Source organism: Lynx rufus, unplaced genomic scaffold (assembly GCF_022079265.1).
Source record: "Lynx rufus isolate CCGP_SWC_20201006 ecotype Redwood Valley unplaced genomic scaffold, mLynRuf1.p SCAF_13, whole genome shotgun sequence".
Lineage (NCBI taxonomy): Eukaryota > Metazoa > Chordata > Mammalia > Carnivora > Felidae > Lynx > Lynx rufus.
Window position 1 is genome coordinate 6,070,772 of NW_025814827.1, and position 18,014 is coordinate 6,088,785.

The 18,014-nt window shown below is 36.0% G+C and overlaps 1 protein-coding gene across 5 annotated transcripts in view; it reads right to left on the reverse strand.

Moving 5' to 3' along the window:
* Positions 1 to 18,014, reverse strand: part of LRRC49 (leucine rich repeat containing 49) — a 148,873-nt gene that overhangs the window by 7,890 nt on the left and 122,969 nt on the right. For all 5 annotated transcript variants that reach the window (XM_047074431.1, XM_047074428.1, XM_047074430.1 and 2 more), the window contains 3 exons: positions 11,001 to 11,186; positions 7,935 to 8,044; positions 538 to 691 (listed from right to left, as the gene is read on the reverse strand). In XM_047074431.1, coding sequence (XP_046930387.1) covers positions 538 to 691; positions 7,935 to 8,044; positions 11,001 to 11,186 — 450 coding nt within the window. The remainder of the gene's footprint in view (positions 1 to 537; positions 692 to 7,934; positions 8,045 to 11,000; positions 11,187 to 18,014) is intronic.

Genomic DNA, 18,014 nt, shown 5'->3' on the forward strand with positions numbered 1-18,014 from the left:
AATAAACCTCCGAACACAAAGAAGTAAAGAATTAGTTCTAGTTTTCCTGGCTAAGTAGCTACAGTGGGAACAAGATAGGTTAAAATTATATTACACGATTAAGGACACAGGAGTTAATGGTGCAGGAGAATGAAAGAAGAGAATTAAAACACCAAGGACGCAAGCAAAGAGAACAGGAATGGAGGTTCTGCCGTGCCCTCTGCCAATCCGACATGGGCTAGTTAAGTACTCACAGCGAGCCTATCTATCCCTTCTCTTAATTCCGAGAGATCAGAACCTTTGGTCCACTTTGGTCTAGGTTTTTGATACAGATTCTTTTGAACATTTTTTTTTTCTGCTGAAATAAAGATACTGGAACTATGGGCTCTACTTCCTCCAAACACCTTGGTGCCTACTGTCTCCAGCTGTATATAGCTTTCCAGAACAAACAAAAAATGTTATCTTAACTGATTAAAGGGAGAAATGTACAACTGCCAAGTCCCAAGCCATGTGGGACATATCCAGGCACCAGATTCCAAAGACTGACGGTAGTTTTACCTCTAGCCGTTCGTTATAAAAGTCCCTTGTGGTATAATTTAGCGTAGCACGGTTTGTGTTTTCTCCTACAAGTCTTTTGCTATCGTTATTTTCTTCATTGACAAGACCTGGTTTTTTCCCTTTGGTTTCTAGCAGATACCGGAATTGCTTCTTTCTGCAGAAAGACAGTAAAGAGATTTAGTTACTGGTGAGATTTATTAAAATGTGTCTATTTTTGTTGACTTTAGAGGGAAGCATATGCTCTTAGGAATGTTTGTTTTATGAGTTTGAGTTATTTATTTGAACTTAGTTCAATACCCCAATCTTTCTTCTTATTAAGCTACTCAACCCGAATTCTTTTGTTTCATAACTACCAATCAGCAACATAAACATGTCTCAACCATTTCTACCTTAAAGAAACTCTACCTTAAAGAAATCAGTACAAAATTTAAATAATCACAGAGTACAAAACAACGCAACTAAAGATGTAGTAGGCCAAAGTTTCTAAGTCGTTATCTTCCAAAAAACATACAGTAATCTCTTACAAATGACACAAATATTTCCTAATTCCATTATGCAGCTTGGTAGTATTACTCATAGCTAGAAAATGGCATGGGATATTGGTTTAAGTTTAGGCAAAACAAAATAAACAAAATCCCCAAACTTCCAACTGTTAGCATAGTGAAATATATGAAATAATGAACCTGGAAACTTCATTTGATTATGAAGAACATACACAGTGCTCATAACAGCAACTCATCTCTGGTGAAAGTCGATTTCTGGTTTCTGCCAGACTTAAGGTGTCTCTAAAGTCAAGTGATATATCTACTTTATTGCAAACTGAACTAAAGATTGGGAGGAGAAGAGGAATAGATCTTTTAAATTTTTTCTTCCTTTTTCCAATTTAAAAGTGTAAGACAGTTGGGGCGCCTGGGTGGTTCAGTGGGTTAAGTGTCTGACTTCGGCTCAGGTCATGATCTCACAGCACTGTGGGTTTGAGCCCCGTGTCAGGCTCTGTGCTGACAGCTCAGAGCCTGGAGCCTGCTTCGGATTCTGCGTCTCTCTCTCTCTCTCTCTCTCCACTCCCCTGCTCACACTGTGTCTCCAGTAAAAAAAAATTTTTTAAGTGTAACACAGCAATTTTAGAAATTTTAAGGAGTACACATTTTGAAAAGTATAAAGAAATAGATAAAAATTACCCATAAATCTATAGCTTGTACATCTCTATATATGTATAACACTGTTCACATTCAATATATTTTTTTGCAGGCTTTTTCTATGAAATTTTATAAAAAGTTAAGATCCTATTAAACATCCAATTTTGTGCGCTTGTTTTCACTCAATGCTATATAATACGCATTTTCTATTTAATGAATGAATAACATTCAGTTGTGATGTTCATCAATTTACCTAATCGGGCCCTTTTTTTTTTTGATATTTGGGTAGTATAATATTCTCACTTTTATAAAGAAGAAAGTGAGTTATTTATTGATTTTTTAATTACAAAAGCAATGCAAATATATATTTTATATCACTTAGTCTTTTCAAATAATCAATTTTCCATTAATTCTGTTATTAATATCATTATTTCTTTTAACTTTTAGGATTATTTTACTGTTTTTATTCCCCTAACTTGTTTAGATAAATGTTTAGCTCATTCATTTTCAGCCTTTATTCTTTCCTTTTATAGCCATTTCAAAGGTTAAAATGTTCATTTAGCATCACTGTAACAATTCTACAAGTTTTGAAATGTGGTATTTTTGTTATATTTCAGCTCAAGGTAGTTTCCATTATAAAACTGTCTTTCACCTGTGGGTTATTTAGAAATGTGGGGTTTTTTTTTTTGTTTGTTTGTTTATTGATTTTTGAGAAAGAGAGTGAGTGGGGGAAGGGCAGAGAGAGGGAGACAGAGGATCTGAAGCAGGCTCTGCACTGACAGCGGAGAGCCCGACGTGGGGCTTGAACTCACGAACGGTGAGATCATGACCTGAGTCAAAGTCAGACGCCTAACTGACTGAGCCACCCAGACCCCTAGTAATGGACTTCTTAATTTCCAGATATATGGGAATTTCCTGGTTAACACTGAGTAACTGAGTTAAAGCTTAATTGTATTGTGAACACAACACATTGTCTACGTAAATCCTTTGGAATCTGTTGATAATTTCCTTACGGATAGTATTTGTTCAATTTTACAAATATTCCATGTATACTTGAAAAGAACATGTGTTCTACAGTTGTTGGGGCAATGCTCTCTGAATGTCCATTAAGTCAAATTTGTTATTCATGGTGCTCAAGTATTTTATATCCTTTTAAAATTACTCAAAAGTATATTGAAACTTCCCCCTGTAATTGTGGAGCTGCAGTCGTGTCAATTTTTGGTTTGTATGTTTTTTAAGGCTATGCTAATAGGTGCATAAATATTAAATTAGTAAATTTATCTTAACATTTGCAATGAATTGAACTCATTATCATTTTGAAATGATTCTCTTTATTTTTAGTATTGCTTTTCACCTGAGTCAATTTAGTCCTCAATGGCTGTTCTGTTTTTATTTTGGTTACCATTGTTGTTTTTTATCTTTCCTCTCTTTTTTATTTTATTTTTTTAATGTTTCCTTAATTAACTTATTTATTTTTAAGTGCATTTTATTTATTTTGAGAGAGAGGGAGCACGCATGCCTGCACACGCACCAGCAGGGCAGGGTCAGAGAGAGCGGGAAACAGAGAATCCCAAGCAGACTTCACTGTCAGTGAAGAGCCTTATGTGGTGGGGCTCAAACTCATGAACTTTGAGATCATGACCTGAGCAGAAATCAAGAGCAGGATGGTTAACCCACTGAGCTACGGAGGCACTCCTCACTTTTTTACTTTCAAACTTTATGTAACCTTATGTTTCAGATGTGTCTCTTGTTAACACCATATAACTGAGCTTCATTTTTTACTCAATCTGACGATCTTTGGCTTTTAACCAGAACAATTAGTACATTTGTGTTTTATCACTGAGGTCATGCATGATCTCATGGTTGGTGAGTTCAAGTCCCGTGTCGGGCTTGGCACTGACAGTGTGGAGCCTGCTTGGGATTCTCTGTCTCCCTCTCTCTCTCTCTCTCTCTGCCACTCCCCTGCTTATGGGCTCTCTCTCTCTCTCTCTCTCAAAATAAATAAATAAATATTAAAAAAACAGATACAAAAATCACCTTGTTTACTGAGAAAATCACACTGGGATTGTTGATTGGAAAGTTAGTAACTATATGATTTCATTAAAATAAATTGACATCTTTATTAAGCCTCAGAATTCATTAACAATGTAAACCTCTCCATTTTTTAGACACTTTTTTTATTCCTAATTTCACTGTTTATTTCATAGTTATTTTGTGTCAGGTTGATTTCCTGGTGTTTTATAGTTTTTATTGCCTCTATAAATGGGATACTTTTTCTAATACTATTTTCAATAATTTATTATTTTAATGAAAAAATGCCAATTATTTTTGTATGTTGATACAGTATCTGGTTTCCTTAGTATATAATCTGATCAGTTATAAAAAATTTAATGGTTGAGTTCTTGGATTTTCCTTAGAAAATGGTCTTTATAAAGAGTCAATTTTTGCTTTTACTAGTCAATTATTCTTTTTTCAATTTCTTATTTTTTTTTAAGTTGCTTTGTCTTTATTAATTTCTTGCCTCCATTTTTTTTTTTTTTTTTACTTTGGTGTTTTTCTAGCTTTCTTGAGTTGAAAGCCTCATTCATTAATTTCTAATCTTTCTTGTTTCCTAACAAGTATATTAAAGATATATCATTTCCTCTCAGTACAGTCTTAGCAACATCCCACAGGCTGTGACAGAGTTCTCTTGTTATCAAGTTCATTTATATGTAATTTATGACTTTGGTTTTAATTTATTCTTCTATCCCAAAGAAAGTACTTTTCAAAATAATTTTTTAAAGAAGGAATACAACAATAATAAGAATAAGAATAAGAATAAGAATAAGAATAAGAATAAGAATAAGAATAAGAATAAAAAGAACAAAACCCAAAAAGGTAATTTGAGCAGTATCTATAGACATACAGTGAAAAGTAAACTTCTACACCCTTTGGAACTCTTAGTGTCCTCAGTTCAACTCCCAGAGACAGTCATTTTTAAAAAAATCAAACATTTAAAAATAACATACGGATACCTTTGAAACATACGCCCCATTTCTCATAAATTGCAGTACACTATGTAAGTGTTCTATAACTTGCATTTTTATTTTCTGAGACATCTTACAGATTGTTTCATATCAGAACCTCTAATTATTTTTAGAGTTGCAAGTCATTAGTCCTTTATTAGTGGAAATTTAGTGAGTTTTCCTATTCTTGCTACACTGCAGTGAAAATCCTTACACATATATATTTGTCCTCATGTAAAAACCACCATCTGAAGAAGATTCCTTTAAGGGAAATTACTAAGTTACAGGGCTTGTAAATTTAAAATTTGTTAGGCATTGTTAAATTGCTATGTAAAAGAGTTGTCTCAACTTATACCATGGACAGTGTATAAGAATTCTGTTTCCATATGCTGTATGTGATCAAACTTTTAGTCTTTCCCCACAAAGGTATCTCACTGTTTTAAAATTTTCATGTCTGTAACTCTGAGGTCAAACATCTTTTTTAAGTTTAAAGGAACTTGTATTTTGTTTTCTGGGTAACTGCTTTTCCTGTTTCTTTGTTTTTTTAATTTCATCTGAGTAAATTCTGGCTCACTATTTTCTAATTTTATGCTGATTACAGAAAGTAATCTGTTTGAGTATGCTTTTTGGGAAACACGGAGATCTTCTTTGAGTTTAATATGTATCCAATTTTTGCAAACATTTCATAGGTGTCTGAATAAAATTTTTTTCAGAATTGGGAATAATATTCTGGGAATATAATTATAAATATATTTAGTTGACAAAGTGTATTAACTGTGTTATTCAAATCCCCCATATTCTTTTTTATTTTGGCTTATTTGTCTACTGATCAAATAGATTAATATCTACCACAATAACTGTGAATTTGTTAATGTATACTAGTATTTGTTGAGATATTTAGGAGCTTAGTTATATTAAGCTTCATAATTATCATCTTTTTTGGTAGATTATAGCTTTTGGTGTCATCAATTTTATTATCACTAATATTAATATTCCCAGATTTGTTTGTTACTGTTGTTGGCATTTGCCTGTTATATATTTTCATTCCCGTATTTTCAAACTTTATATATTGCTTTCTTTAGGGGTATTTCTCAAATACAACATGTAACTCAATTTTTAACTCAATTTGATAGCCAATATCTATTCATAGGAGAATTTCATTCATTAATATTTATTATAACTGATATGTTTATTTTTATTTCCCTTCCACATTTTTGTTGACCAGTCCTTTTTCTTTTTAGTGGTTAATAAACTATACATCTAGCCTTTCTTCCTAATAGTAGTCCTTAAAATTTTAATACACACAGTTAAACATGTACTTTTCCATCAATTTCTGCTGTTAATTAGTACCTATTATTACTCCCAAAGGGAAAAAAAACCTTAGCAAAGTTTAAGTTCCTTTCTTTTGTGAATTTCTGGGATTTTTATCTTCCAGTTATTAATTTTTTCCTTATACATTAATATTTTTAGACAGCTCTAATTTTTACTTATTTCTTCCCACACCATCATTTCTTGAATTCAATGATTCCTATTTTTTTTTTAATTTATTTTTTGAGGGGCGCCTGGGTGGCTCAGTCGGTTGAGAGACCGACTTCAGCTCAGGTCATGATCTCACGGTTTGTGAGTTCAAGCCCCACGTTGGGCTCTGTGCTGACAGCTCAGAGCCTGGAGCCTGCTTCTGATTCTGTGTCTCCCTCTCTCTCTACCCCTCCTCCACTCATGCTCTGCCTCTCTCTGTCTCAGAAATAAATAAACATAAAAAAATTTTTTTTAAATAAAAAAATTAAATTTATTTTTTGAGAGAGAAAGAGAGAATGTGCGTGGGGGACAGGGGTAAAGGAAGAGAGAGAGAGAGAATCCCGAGCAGGCTCCATGCCCGACATGGGGCTTGACCCCATGACTGTGAGATAATGACCTGAGCCGAAAGCAAGAGTCGGACATACAACCGACTGAGCCACCCAGGCACCCCCAATACTTCCCATTTCTTGCATTCACTGTTCATTTTATGGCAGTCCCTCCTTCAGTACTTTTTTCCCAAGTGATTCTATAGGTGTTTTACGGGATTTAGATTCTACCAATCAGACACACTTGGATAAGATCTGAAATGAGAACTGAGCTATGTGGGGAAGTAGAGGTAACACACAAGATACCCATTTTTTTTTTTTTTTGGCACAAATTACAGAAGGGCAACATGGCTCTGCAACCAAGTTCTGGGGACAGGAGTGGGGAACTTCCTGATCCTCAATGTAGTTGAAGTGGTATGATTCTGGAGGCTGCAACCGGGGTGCCACTGTCCTGCTTAGCCAACTCCCTGAGCAGAGGTGGCAGTTTCCTTGGTGGGTTGGTCCTGTGGTGTCGTTCTGGGAGTCATGAGACTCCCACCTCTTCCAATGATTTTGTAGACAGCAAATTCCTTGTATACCAATTGTTTTCTGCTTATTCTAACCAGAGTGAATTCCCTTATCTATAACTGAATCATGATGGACATACCGTCCCCCACTTCTCTCCTTCCACTCATGCACATTTTGTCAGTGTGGTCTGCCAAGTATACCTCTTCTAAGTATTTTTCAAATTATCCCCTTCTCCATTCTCATTGTCTTAGTTCATGCCTTCAAAATCTCCCTCCTAAACTATAACTAGCCTCTTCATCGGTCTCCAGTCCTTGCATTTCTGTCCGCTCAAATGGCAGCCTTTCTAGAACAAACATCTAATCACATGATTCTTGTGCTGAATTACAAAGCACAAATATTCACTTTTGTTTTGAATGGATTCAAAATCAGACCACAGTCTTTCTAGCTTCATTTCCTGTCACTATTCACAATTATCCCATGCTCCAATTATGCCGAACTCTTTACAATTCCTCGTGCCTTTGCAGATCTCTTTCCCCTATATCCTGTACCTGAAAAACTACGCATTCCTGAAGAGCTAGATAAAACCTTACCTCCTCTGTGAAGCCTTCCCTTATGTTCTTCTAAACTAAAGTTGGTCTTTCCTATACTCTTTCACTCCTTTCTTATAACATCTGAAACATTTACATTATAAGTGCTTACACATATCTTTAAACTATTAGCTTATAAGCCACACAAGAGCAAGAATCTTGTCTTCTTCATCTTTATACCCCAAGACGTTGAAGAGGGCTAGCCACAAGACAAATTTAGGATAAATCTTTGTGGGATGCACATGTGGCAGTTAAGAGTTATTCCTTTTTTTCTACAGCAACAGAAATTCTATTAAAATGATAGAAATTAAAGATCACCTGGCATCACCCAGAATTGAAATCAGACGGTACTGGGGTAACTCGGAAGATGCTACATGGGCTAGGATTCCAAAGAGCCTTTCAGCCATGATCATATCATTCTGCGTCACCTGAAGAGATACAATGGACATGGGTCAAAATGACACTGTATCTAGCTTGATACAATTAACACATTTCCAACAAGATGTCTAGCTTGAGTGTTTTCTTTTAGTCCAGGAAAGTATCTTCTCTGGGGCCGTAAGAGGAGAGCTCTCGTTGACATATCTTTCTTCCCTGAACTTAACTGGAATGAAGATGACAGGTGCGGCTCATGGTGATGGGAGGATGATGGAGGTGATGAGTTAGCTCTGACTTAAAGCAATGTTCCGTGAGAATTAGACTTGAGGCACCTCAAATTCTTCATGAATTTTTTTTTCAGGAATCCTTTAGCTTCTTGGAGTAGAGTGATTTAAGGGGAAATTTCTCAAGTGTCAACAGAATAGATTCACTTTAATAATATGCCAAAGGTAAGTGAAGGTGTTGTTCATACCTTGCTTCTATAACAATAATTTTGTCCCTTCCTAAGAGATGGAACATTAGACAATCAAAGACACTCCTGTTCATTGTAAAATTATGTCTACCTTTCTCTCCACAAGGAATAATTTGTCACAGGTTTTCTCTGTGAGGGCTTATTCCTATCTTAACCAAGGAAGTACTAAAAGCTAAAATTAGGACTTGGATTAATATCTGGGCATATTTTCTCTACTGTAAAATAGGGTTGTTTGCATTTTAAATACGATTAGTTTGTGTATATAAATTTGGTGATTCCCAGCCAGGGGCCATTTTGGCCCCTAGAGAACACTGGACAATGTCTAGAGACATTTTTGGTTATCACAACTGTCAGAGGGATGCTACCAGAATCTAGTGTGTTGAAGCCAGGGATGCTGTTAAGCGTCCTACAATGCACAGGACAGCCCCCACAACAAAGGACTACCTGGTCCCAAATGTCAACAGAGCTGAGGTTGAGAAACCCTGGTATAGTGAAATTTTGGAACATAAAAACATTCACTAATACTAGCTGTAATACACTTCACAGGCGTTTTCCAAAAAAACAAACCCATAGTTCACCAGCATCTTATACCCAGGACTCCATGCAGACACTTTCCCTAGACCTTTGGAGTTCACGAGGCTGCTGTTCCCTCAAATCTTTCCTTTAGCGGACGACTCAGTTGTTTGGTCTAACATAGTCACCTAGTGGCCAGTGTAGGCCACTACGCCATCTTTTCTTGTTGATGCTCACTCACAATTCAATTTAACTCTACTTCAAGTAATATTATTTGCTCATATATAAAGAAAAGTAGATATGTAATATTATTACATATTTTCAAGGTTCAGATAAGTAGCTTTATTTTAGACTTTTAAGAAAGGGTCCAATATCCCTGGCATTGACATTTAAGGAACTTTAAATCAGAATAAGTTATACTGGTTCTTTCTAATTCTTAGATATATAATATTATTACATATCTTCAAGGTTGAGACAAGTAGCTTTATTTTAGACTTTTAAGAAAGGGTCCAGTATCCCTGGAGCTGACATTTAAGGAAATTTAAATCAGAATAAGTTATACTGGCTCTTTCTAACTCTTCTCTCTTTAATGTAATGATATTGTACTATTCCTTCCTAGTTCAAGGTTCAATAATATTTAGTATACACTTCTAGTAGTGGTCTATGTCTGGATAAATACACTATTTAGGTTAATGGGGACAACAGTTTGGCCATTAATGAAGAATTACTCATCCATAGCTAAAATAACTAAAATAAAATGAAGTTTTCCAGATTTGGAAAACTTTGGGACTAGTTATGAGGTCTGATCAATGACTCATGACCTCTCTGGGCAAGTACCAAGGGAGTACACAAGAGTACACAAGACTGAACCAGATCTCGTGAGAACTAGCTGGAGAAATTAATAGTCCTCTGAAGATTCCAGATTTGTCCTACATCTTCAACAGATAGCTGATACCGTGGTCACGAGCCTCCTGTGGTTGATGCAAAAATCTCAATTGACTCTTGCGCACTGACCCAGAGATCTCCAGCCTCTTAACCCTGTGTTGGGTTTCTGGAGTACTAGGCCAGAGGCACTTGTAGTGCATAAGCTACAGAGAAATACAGTTGCTGTTACCGCCATGCTGGCAAACCTGATTACCGCTCATTTTACAGTAAGGAGGTCTCCGGAATTTTAAGAGAGAATCATAATAATACTAACAGCATAGAGAGATTTTCTTCCTTTGGAGGATTATTTATGTTCAGTTCAGGAATTCCTCAGTAGAGGAAGAACCCCAGTTTCTCTCTTCTCTTCCAAAATAATTGTTAGAGAACACGGTCTTTGGGTAAAAGGAAGATTAATCTTGTGGCAAGCTTAGCAGAATCAATCTGAAAAATAGCTTTTCACTAATAATATTCCAGGCCTGAGTTATCCAGTGCAAGTTATCCACAGGCAGCTGTTACAGACTATTAAAAAGCAGTCCAGACATTTACATACGCTTGGTTTATTTCCTTTTTCTCTCATGTTTACTTCCTCCTCTTTTACCTTTCCTCCTTGCCTATTTCTCCTTCTCATTGTTTCTTTTTAAAATCATTCTTCTTTCCCTGTGTATATTCTCTTCTTTTCATCCCTTTACTCCTCCCTTCCTCTACTATGACCCTTACCAGCTGACATTTGGGTATTACTTCCCCACTTCTCCATCCTTCTTACATGCCAGGCAGCCTGTAAAACACTTTGACACAAGTGTTCTTTTAACATTTTTTTAAGTTATCCCACCAACATTTTACTTCTCAAGTACTTTCAAACAACAGTAAAAGTATTTGCTATTCACCATGATTTGGTTGCTATTTTTAAAGTCTGTCTAGTGTTTTCAAAGTTTTTTGATAGATTTTTAGCTCTCTGACATTGTAAATGTCAAGATTTGGGGAAAGAAACCCACAATATTTTTCAAAAGTTCTATCGTGGTTACTGAAATTCCTGCCCATTTTTATGACTGTTTTCCTTAAAAGGGAATATTAATTCTACAGTTGACTTATGTTTAGCTTACCTCTGTCCCGTTTATTTTCTGCATACTAAAATGGCTCAGCCTAAACAGTACATAGTATTTCCAGAGTGTAAAATTGACAACTGGATTTCCTTGAGGATCAATTGTCAACTGGTCGACGCGGCGGAGTTGAGCTAGTGCATTAAATTGCTGCAGCATTACAAGATTTGTTTCCTTGAATTTAAGGTGCTACAAAGATAAAACACACAGAAAAGCTGAACATTGAATTTAACCGCCTTAAAATGTTAACATTAAAGCTTCACTGATCATTCCCCCAAGTAATCTGTAAACTTTGGGCTTAGCTAATGTTTTCAATTGCATTCAATCAACTGAATCTACTAAACTTACATAATTTAAATCCATCTGATGCATTGTTGATGGAATCCATTAATCCACACAGTATTGAATTCTATGTGATTTCCTATCTGCAAAGGATATTCCCTACATACTAGCAAACTAAGATTCTTAAAATTATATAAATATTCAACAATCCAGACTTTCAGGCATTACAAAGATTTTACATGCTTTACACTGAATTAAGTCTACAAAGGAAAGATTAGAAATAAAACTTGCAAAGCTTTAAAAATATAGGGCTCACAATGTTTCTGAAAAGAACCAGCTACTCATTATTACCTGTATTTTGCTAATCACAATGCAGGCTAGTTCAATTGGCTATGGGAAAAGAAAATCACTAAAATGGAAATGCTAATGTTCTTTCTGTGAAATTGGATGCTTTTTTTTAAACATATAGTCTCCACTTCTATCTATATTCTTTAGGGAGGATGATGTGGCAAAAGAAAAAGTCACTATAAAAGGAGAGGTGAGGGAAATCACTTGGCTAACAGAGGAAAATATAACAATAATAAAAATTCAAGGAAGAACTCACAGTTTCTGCAAATAGATACTAATAAATAATGCCAATAGTACGACAAAAAGCTAATTGGAAAAACTGGAAAAAGCTAATTTCTCAAACTAATTTTTAAAAAATTTTAATTCCAGTATAGTTAACATACAGTGTTATATTAGTTTCAGGTGTGCAATACAGTGATTCAACAGTTCTATACATGACTCAGTGCTCATCATGATACTTGTACTCTTAATCCCCATCACCTATTTTACCCATCCCCACCCACCTCCCCCCTGGCAACCATAAGTTTGTTCTCCATAGTTAAGAGTCTGTTTTGGGTTTGGTCTCTTTTTTCCTTTGTTTCTGAAATTCCACATATGAGTGAAATCATATGGTATGTCCTTCTCTGACTTACTTCATTATATCCTCTAGAGCCATTCGTATTGTTGCAAATGGCAAGATTTCATTCTTCTTATGGCTGAATAATATCCCATTGTACGTACGTATGTATGTATTTATATATATATTAGATATACACATAACATCTTCTTTACCCATTCATCTATGGATGGATACTTGGGCTGCTTCCATAGTTTTGTTATTGTAAATAATGCTGCAATAAACATAGGGGTGCATGTGTCTCTTCAGATTAATCTTTTTTGTATTCTTTTTCTTTTAAATGTTTATTTTTGAGAGAAAGAGAGCATAAGTGGGGAAGGGGCAGAGAGAGGAGGACAAAGGATCCAAAGCAGGCTCTGCACTGACAGCAGCAAGCCTTACGTGGGGCTTGAATTCACGAGCCATGAGATCATGACTCGAGCCGAAGTCGGACGCTCAACCAACTGAGCCACCCAGGTGCCCCAACATGTTTTTGTAATCTTTGTGTAAATACCCAGGAGTGCAATTACTGGATGGTAGCATACTTATATTTTTAATTTTCGGAGGAACCTCCATATTGTTTTCCACAGTGGCTACATCGGTTTGCATGCCCCCCAACAGTGCACAAGGGTGCCTTTTCCTCCATATACTCTCCACACTTGTTTTTTGTGTTTTTTTTTCAATGTTTATTTATTTATTTTGAGAGAAAGTAGAGAACATGAACAGGGGAGGGGCAGAAAGAGAAGGAGAGAGAGAATCCCAAGCAGCTCTGCGCTATCGGCACAGAGCCTGATGTGGGGCTGAATCTCATGAACCGAGATCATGACCTGAACCAAAATCAAGAATCAGATGCCCAACTGACTGAGCCACCCACGTGCCCTGGTTTCTCGTGTTTTTTATTTTAACCATTCTGACAGCTGTGAGGTGATATCTCATTGTGTTTTTGACTTGCATTTCCTTGATGATGAGTGATGTTGAGCATCTTTTCGTGTGTCTGTTGACCATCATCAGTATGTCTTCTTTGGAGAAATGTCTGTTCATGTCTTCTGCCCATTTTTAAATTAGATTATTTTAGGTGTTGAGTTGTAGAAGTTCTTTATACATTTGGGATACTGACCCTTTATTGAATATGTCCTTTGCAAATATCTACTCCATTTGGTAGATTGCCTTTTAGTTTTATTGATTGTTTCCTTTGTTGTGCAGAAGCTTTTTATTTTTTAAGTATTCTCAATAATTTATTTTTGCTTTTGTTTCCCTTGCCTCAGAAGACATATCTAGAAAGACGTTGCTTTGGCTGATGTTAATGAAGTTACTACCTTTGTTCTGTTCTAGGATTTTTTTGGTTTCAGGTCTCACATTTAGGTACTTAATCCATTTTGAGTTTATTTTTGTGTGTGGTGTAAGAAAGTGGTTCAGTTTCATTCTTTTGCGTGTAGCTGTCTAGTTTTCCCAACATTTGTTGAAAAGACTGTCTTTTTTCCATTGCATATTCTTGCCTTCTTTGTTGAAGATTAATGGACTATATAATCGTGGGCTTATTTCTGGACTCTCTATTCTGTTCCACTGATCTATGTACCTATTTTTGTGCCAGTACCATACTGCTTTGATTACTACAGCTTGGTAGTATATCTTGAAATCTGGGATTGTGATACCTCTAGTTTTGTTCTTCTTTTTCAAGACTGCTTTGGCTATTCGGGTTTTTTTGTGGTTCCATACAAATTTTAGGATTGTCTGTTCTAGATCGGTGAAAAATGCTCGTGGTATTTTGATAGGGATCGCATTAAATCTGTAGATTGCTTTGGATAGTATGAACATTTAAACAATATTTGTTCTTCCAATCCATTAGCATAGAATATCTTTCCATTTCTTTGTGTCATCTTCAATTTCCTTCATGAATGAGTTTTCAGAGTACAGGTCTTTCACCTCCTTGGTTATTTCTAGGTATTCTATTATTCTTGGTGCCACTGTAAGTAGGGCTGTTTTCTTAATTTCTTTCTGCTACTTCATTATTAGAGTATGGAAATGTAATGGATTTCTATATATTGATTTTGTATCCTGAGACCTCACTGAGAGAGGATTTTTATCATGAATGGATATTATACTCTGTCAAATATTTTATCTACATCTATTGAAATGATCATATGATTTTTATCCTCTCTCTTGTTGATGTGATGTATCATGTTGATTGATTTGCAAATATTAAACCACTCTTGCATCCTGGGAATGAATCCCACTTGATTGTGGTGAATGATTTTTTTAATGTATTGTTGGATGTGATTTACTAGTATTTTGTTGAGCGTTTTTGCATCTATGTTCAGCAGAGATATTGGTCTGTAACTCTTTTTTTGTAGTGATTTTATCTGGTTTTGGCATCAGGATAATGCTGTCCTCATAGAATGAACTTGGAAGCCTTCTTTTCTCTTCTACTTTTTGGAATAGTTTGAGAAGAATAGGTATTCACTCTTCTTTAAATGTTTGGTAGAATTCACCTGTGAAGCTGTCTGGTCCTGGACTTTTGTTTGTTGGAAGGTTTTGATTACTGATTCGATGTCATTGCTGGTAATCAATCTGTTCAAACTTTCTATTTCTTCTTGATTCAGTTTTGGTAGTTTATATGCTTTTAGGTATATATACATTTCTCCTACGTTGTCCAGTTTGTTGGCATATAATTTTTCACAATAGTCTCTTATAATCCTTTGTATTTCTGTGGTGTCAGTAGTTAGTTCTTCTCTTTCATTTCTGATTTTGAATCCTCTCTCTTTCTCTCTCTCTCTCTCTCTCTCTCTCACACACACACACACACACACACACACACATGAATCTGGCTAAAGGTTTATTAATTTTGTTGATCTTTTCAAAGAACCAGCTCCTGGTTTCATTGATCTGTACTATTGCTTTTTGTTTCTATTTCATGTATGTCTGCTCTATTCTTTATTATTTCCTTCCTTCTACTGGTTTTGGGTTTTGTTTGTTCTTTTTCTAGCTTCTTTAGGTGTAAGATTAGGTTGTTTGAGATTTTTCTTGCTTCCTGAGGTAGGCTCTATTGCTCTAAACTTCCCTCTTAGAATAGCTTTTGCTGCATCCTAAGGATTTTGGACCTTGGTGCTCTCATTTTCATTTACTTCCATGTATTTTTTCATTTCCATTCTGATTTCTTGGCTGACCCATTCACTGTTTAGTAGCATGTTATTTAATCTCCATGTACTTGTGTTCTTTCCTGATTTTTTCTTGTGGTTGATTTCTAGTTTCACAGTGTTGTGATCAGAAAAGATGCATGGATGGGGTGCCTGGGTGGCTCAGTTGGTTGAGTGTCTGACTTCAGCTCAGGTCATGATCTTGCAGACTGTGAGTTCGAGCCCGGCGTCGGGCTCTGTGCTGACAGCTCAGAGCCTGGAGCCTGCTTCGGATTCTGTGTCTCCCTCCCTCTTTGTCCCTCCCCTGCTCATGCTCTGTCTCTCTCTCTCTCTGTTGAAAATAAATAAACTTTAAAAAAATTAAAAAAAAAGAAAAGAAAAGATGCATGGTGTGATGTCAGTCTTTTTGAATTTGCTGAAGTGGCCTAATATGTGACCTATTCCAGGGAATGTTTCATGTGCACTTGAAAAGAATGTGCACTCTGCTGTTTAGGATGGAATGTTTTGAATACATTTGTTAGATGGATCTGGTCCAATGTGTCCTTCAAAGCCACTTTTTCCTCGTTGATTTTCTATTTGGTTGATGTATCCACTGATGCAAGTGGGGTGTTAAAGCCCCCTAATGTTATTGGATTACTATCAATTATTTCCTTTATATTTGTTTTTAGCTGCTTTATGCATATGGGTGCTTTCATGTTGGGTGCATAAATATTTGCAATTATTATGTATTCTTGTTCCCTTTATTATTATATAGTATCCTTCTTTGTCTCTTGTTACAGTCTTTGTTTTAAAGTCTATTTTGTTTTATATAAGTATTGCTACTCCAGCTTTCTTTTCACTTCCATTTGCATGATACATGCATTTCCATCCCTTCACTTTCAATCTGCATGTGTCTTTAGGTCTAAAATGACTCTCCTGTAGGCAGCATTTAGATGGGTCTTGCTTTTTTGTCCATTCCATCACCCTATATCTTTTGATTAGAACGTGGTCCCTTTACATTCAAAGTAATTATTGATAGGTATGTACTTGTTGCCATTTTGTTGCATGTTTTATGGTTGTTTTAGTAGTTCTCTGTTCCTTTCTTCTCTTGTTCTCTTCTCTCACAGTTTGCTAACTTTCTTTAGTGATACACTTGGCTTTCTCTTTATTTTTTGCATATCTATTTCAGGTTTTTGATTTGCGGTTACCATTAGATTTACATGTAACATCTTATGCATATAGCAGTCTTTTTAAGTTGACAGCTGCTTAAGTGTGAACCTCTTATAAAAACACTAAATTTTTACTCCTCTCCTTTCCACATTTTAGGAATATTGTGTCATACATTACATCCTTTTGTGAATCCTTTGACTGATTTTTATAGATATACTTAATTTTATTGCTTTTGTGCTTTCTACTTTTCTTACTCCTGCTTTTAGTCTTTCCATTCCACTCAAAGAGACCCCCTTTAACATTTCTTGTAGGGCTGGTGTAGTGATGATGAATTCTTCTAACTTTTGTTTGGGAAATTCTTTGTCTCTCCTTCTATTATGAATGATAGCGTTGCTGGATAGAGTATTCTTGGTTGCATGTTTTTTTCTTTTAGCACTTTGAATATAGAATGCCACTCCCTTCTAACCTGCAACGTTTATGCTGAAAAATCAGCTCATTTCCCTTCTGTGTAACTGTTTCCTTTTCTGTTGCTTTTAAAATTGTGTATTTATCACTACTTTTTGCCATCTTAATTACTATGTGCCTTGCTGTGGACCTCCTTGGGTTGATTTTATTGTGGGCTCTCTGTGCCTCCTGGATCTGGATTTGTTTCCTTCTGCCCCCTTTTCTCTTTCTTCCTTTTCTGGGGTCCCTATTGTGTGGAAGTTATGCTTGATGGTGTAGCTGAGTTCCCTTAGTCTGTTTAGTCTGTCTTCATTTTTTATTATTATTTTTCTCTCCCCTGTTCTCTTGCTTGGTTTCCATTACTGTGTCCTCCAGGTCACTGATCCATTCTTCTGCTTCCTCTAGCCTACTATTTATTCCATCTAGTGTATTTTTAATTTCAATTATTGAGTTATGTATTTCTGATTGGTTCTCTTTAAATGTTTTTTATTTCTTTGTTGAGGGTCTTACTGAGGTCCTCCACTCTTAAGTCCAGTGAGTATCTTTACTTAAAATTCCTATCAGGCACATTACTTATCTCCACTTTATTTAGCTCTTTTGTGATTTTGTCCTGTTCTTTTATTTGGGATGTATTCCTCTGTCTCTTCATTTTGTCTAACTCTCTGTGCTTTTTCCCATGTGTTGGGAAAGTCAGTTACATCTTCTGCTCTTGAAAGTAGTGGCCTTATGAAGAAGAGGTCCTATAGTGCCCTGCAAAAGAATGTCCCCTGTTCACCAGAACCTGGTGCTTCAGAGGTGTCTCCTACGTGTGCTTCGTACAATCTACTGTTGTGGCTGAGCTGTGTTTGCCTTTAGTCCAGTCATCTGCAATGGCTCTCTTTGTTGTGGGCAGGATTTGGTCCCTGTGTTGTTAGCGGGCCAGTCTGGGGGCCGCCTTGGCTGGAGTTGAGTCAGACTAGGTGTTTGCCAGAGCTGCAGTAGCACTGAACTGCTGGGCACTTTCTCTGTGTTGTCCCCTGAGAAGCTTTTATTGGTGGTCAAGGCCTACAGTCAGACTCGGTATCT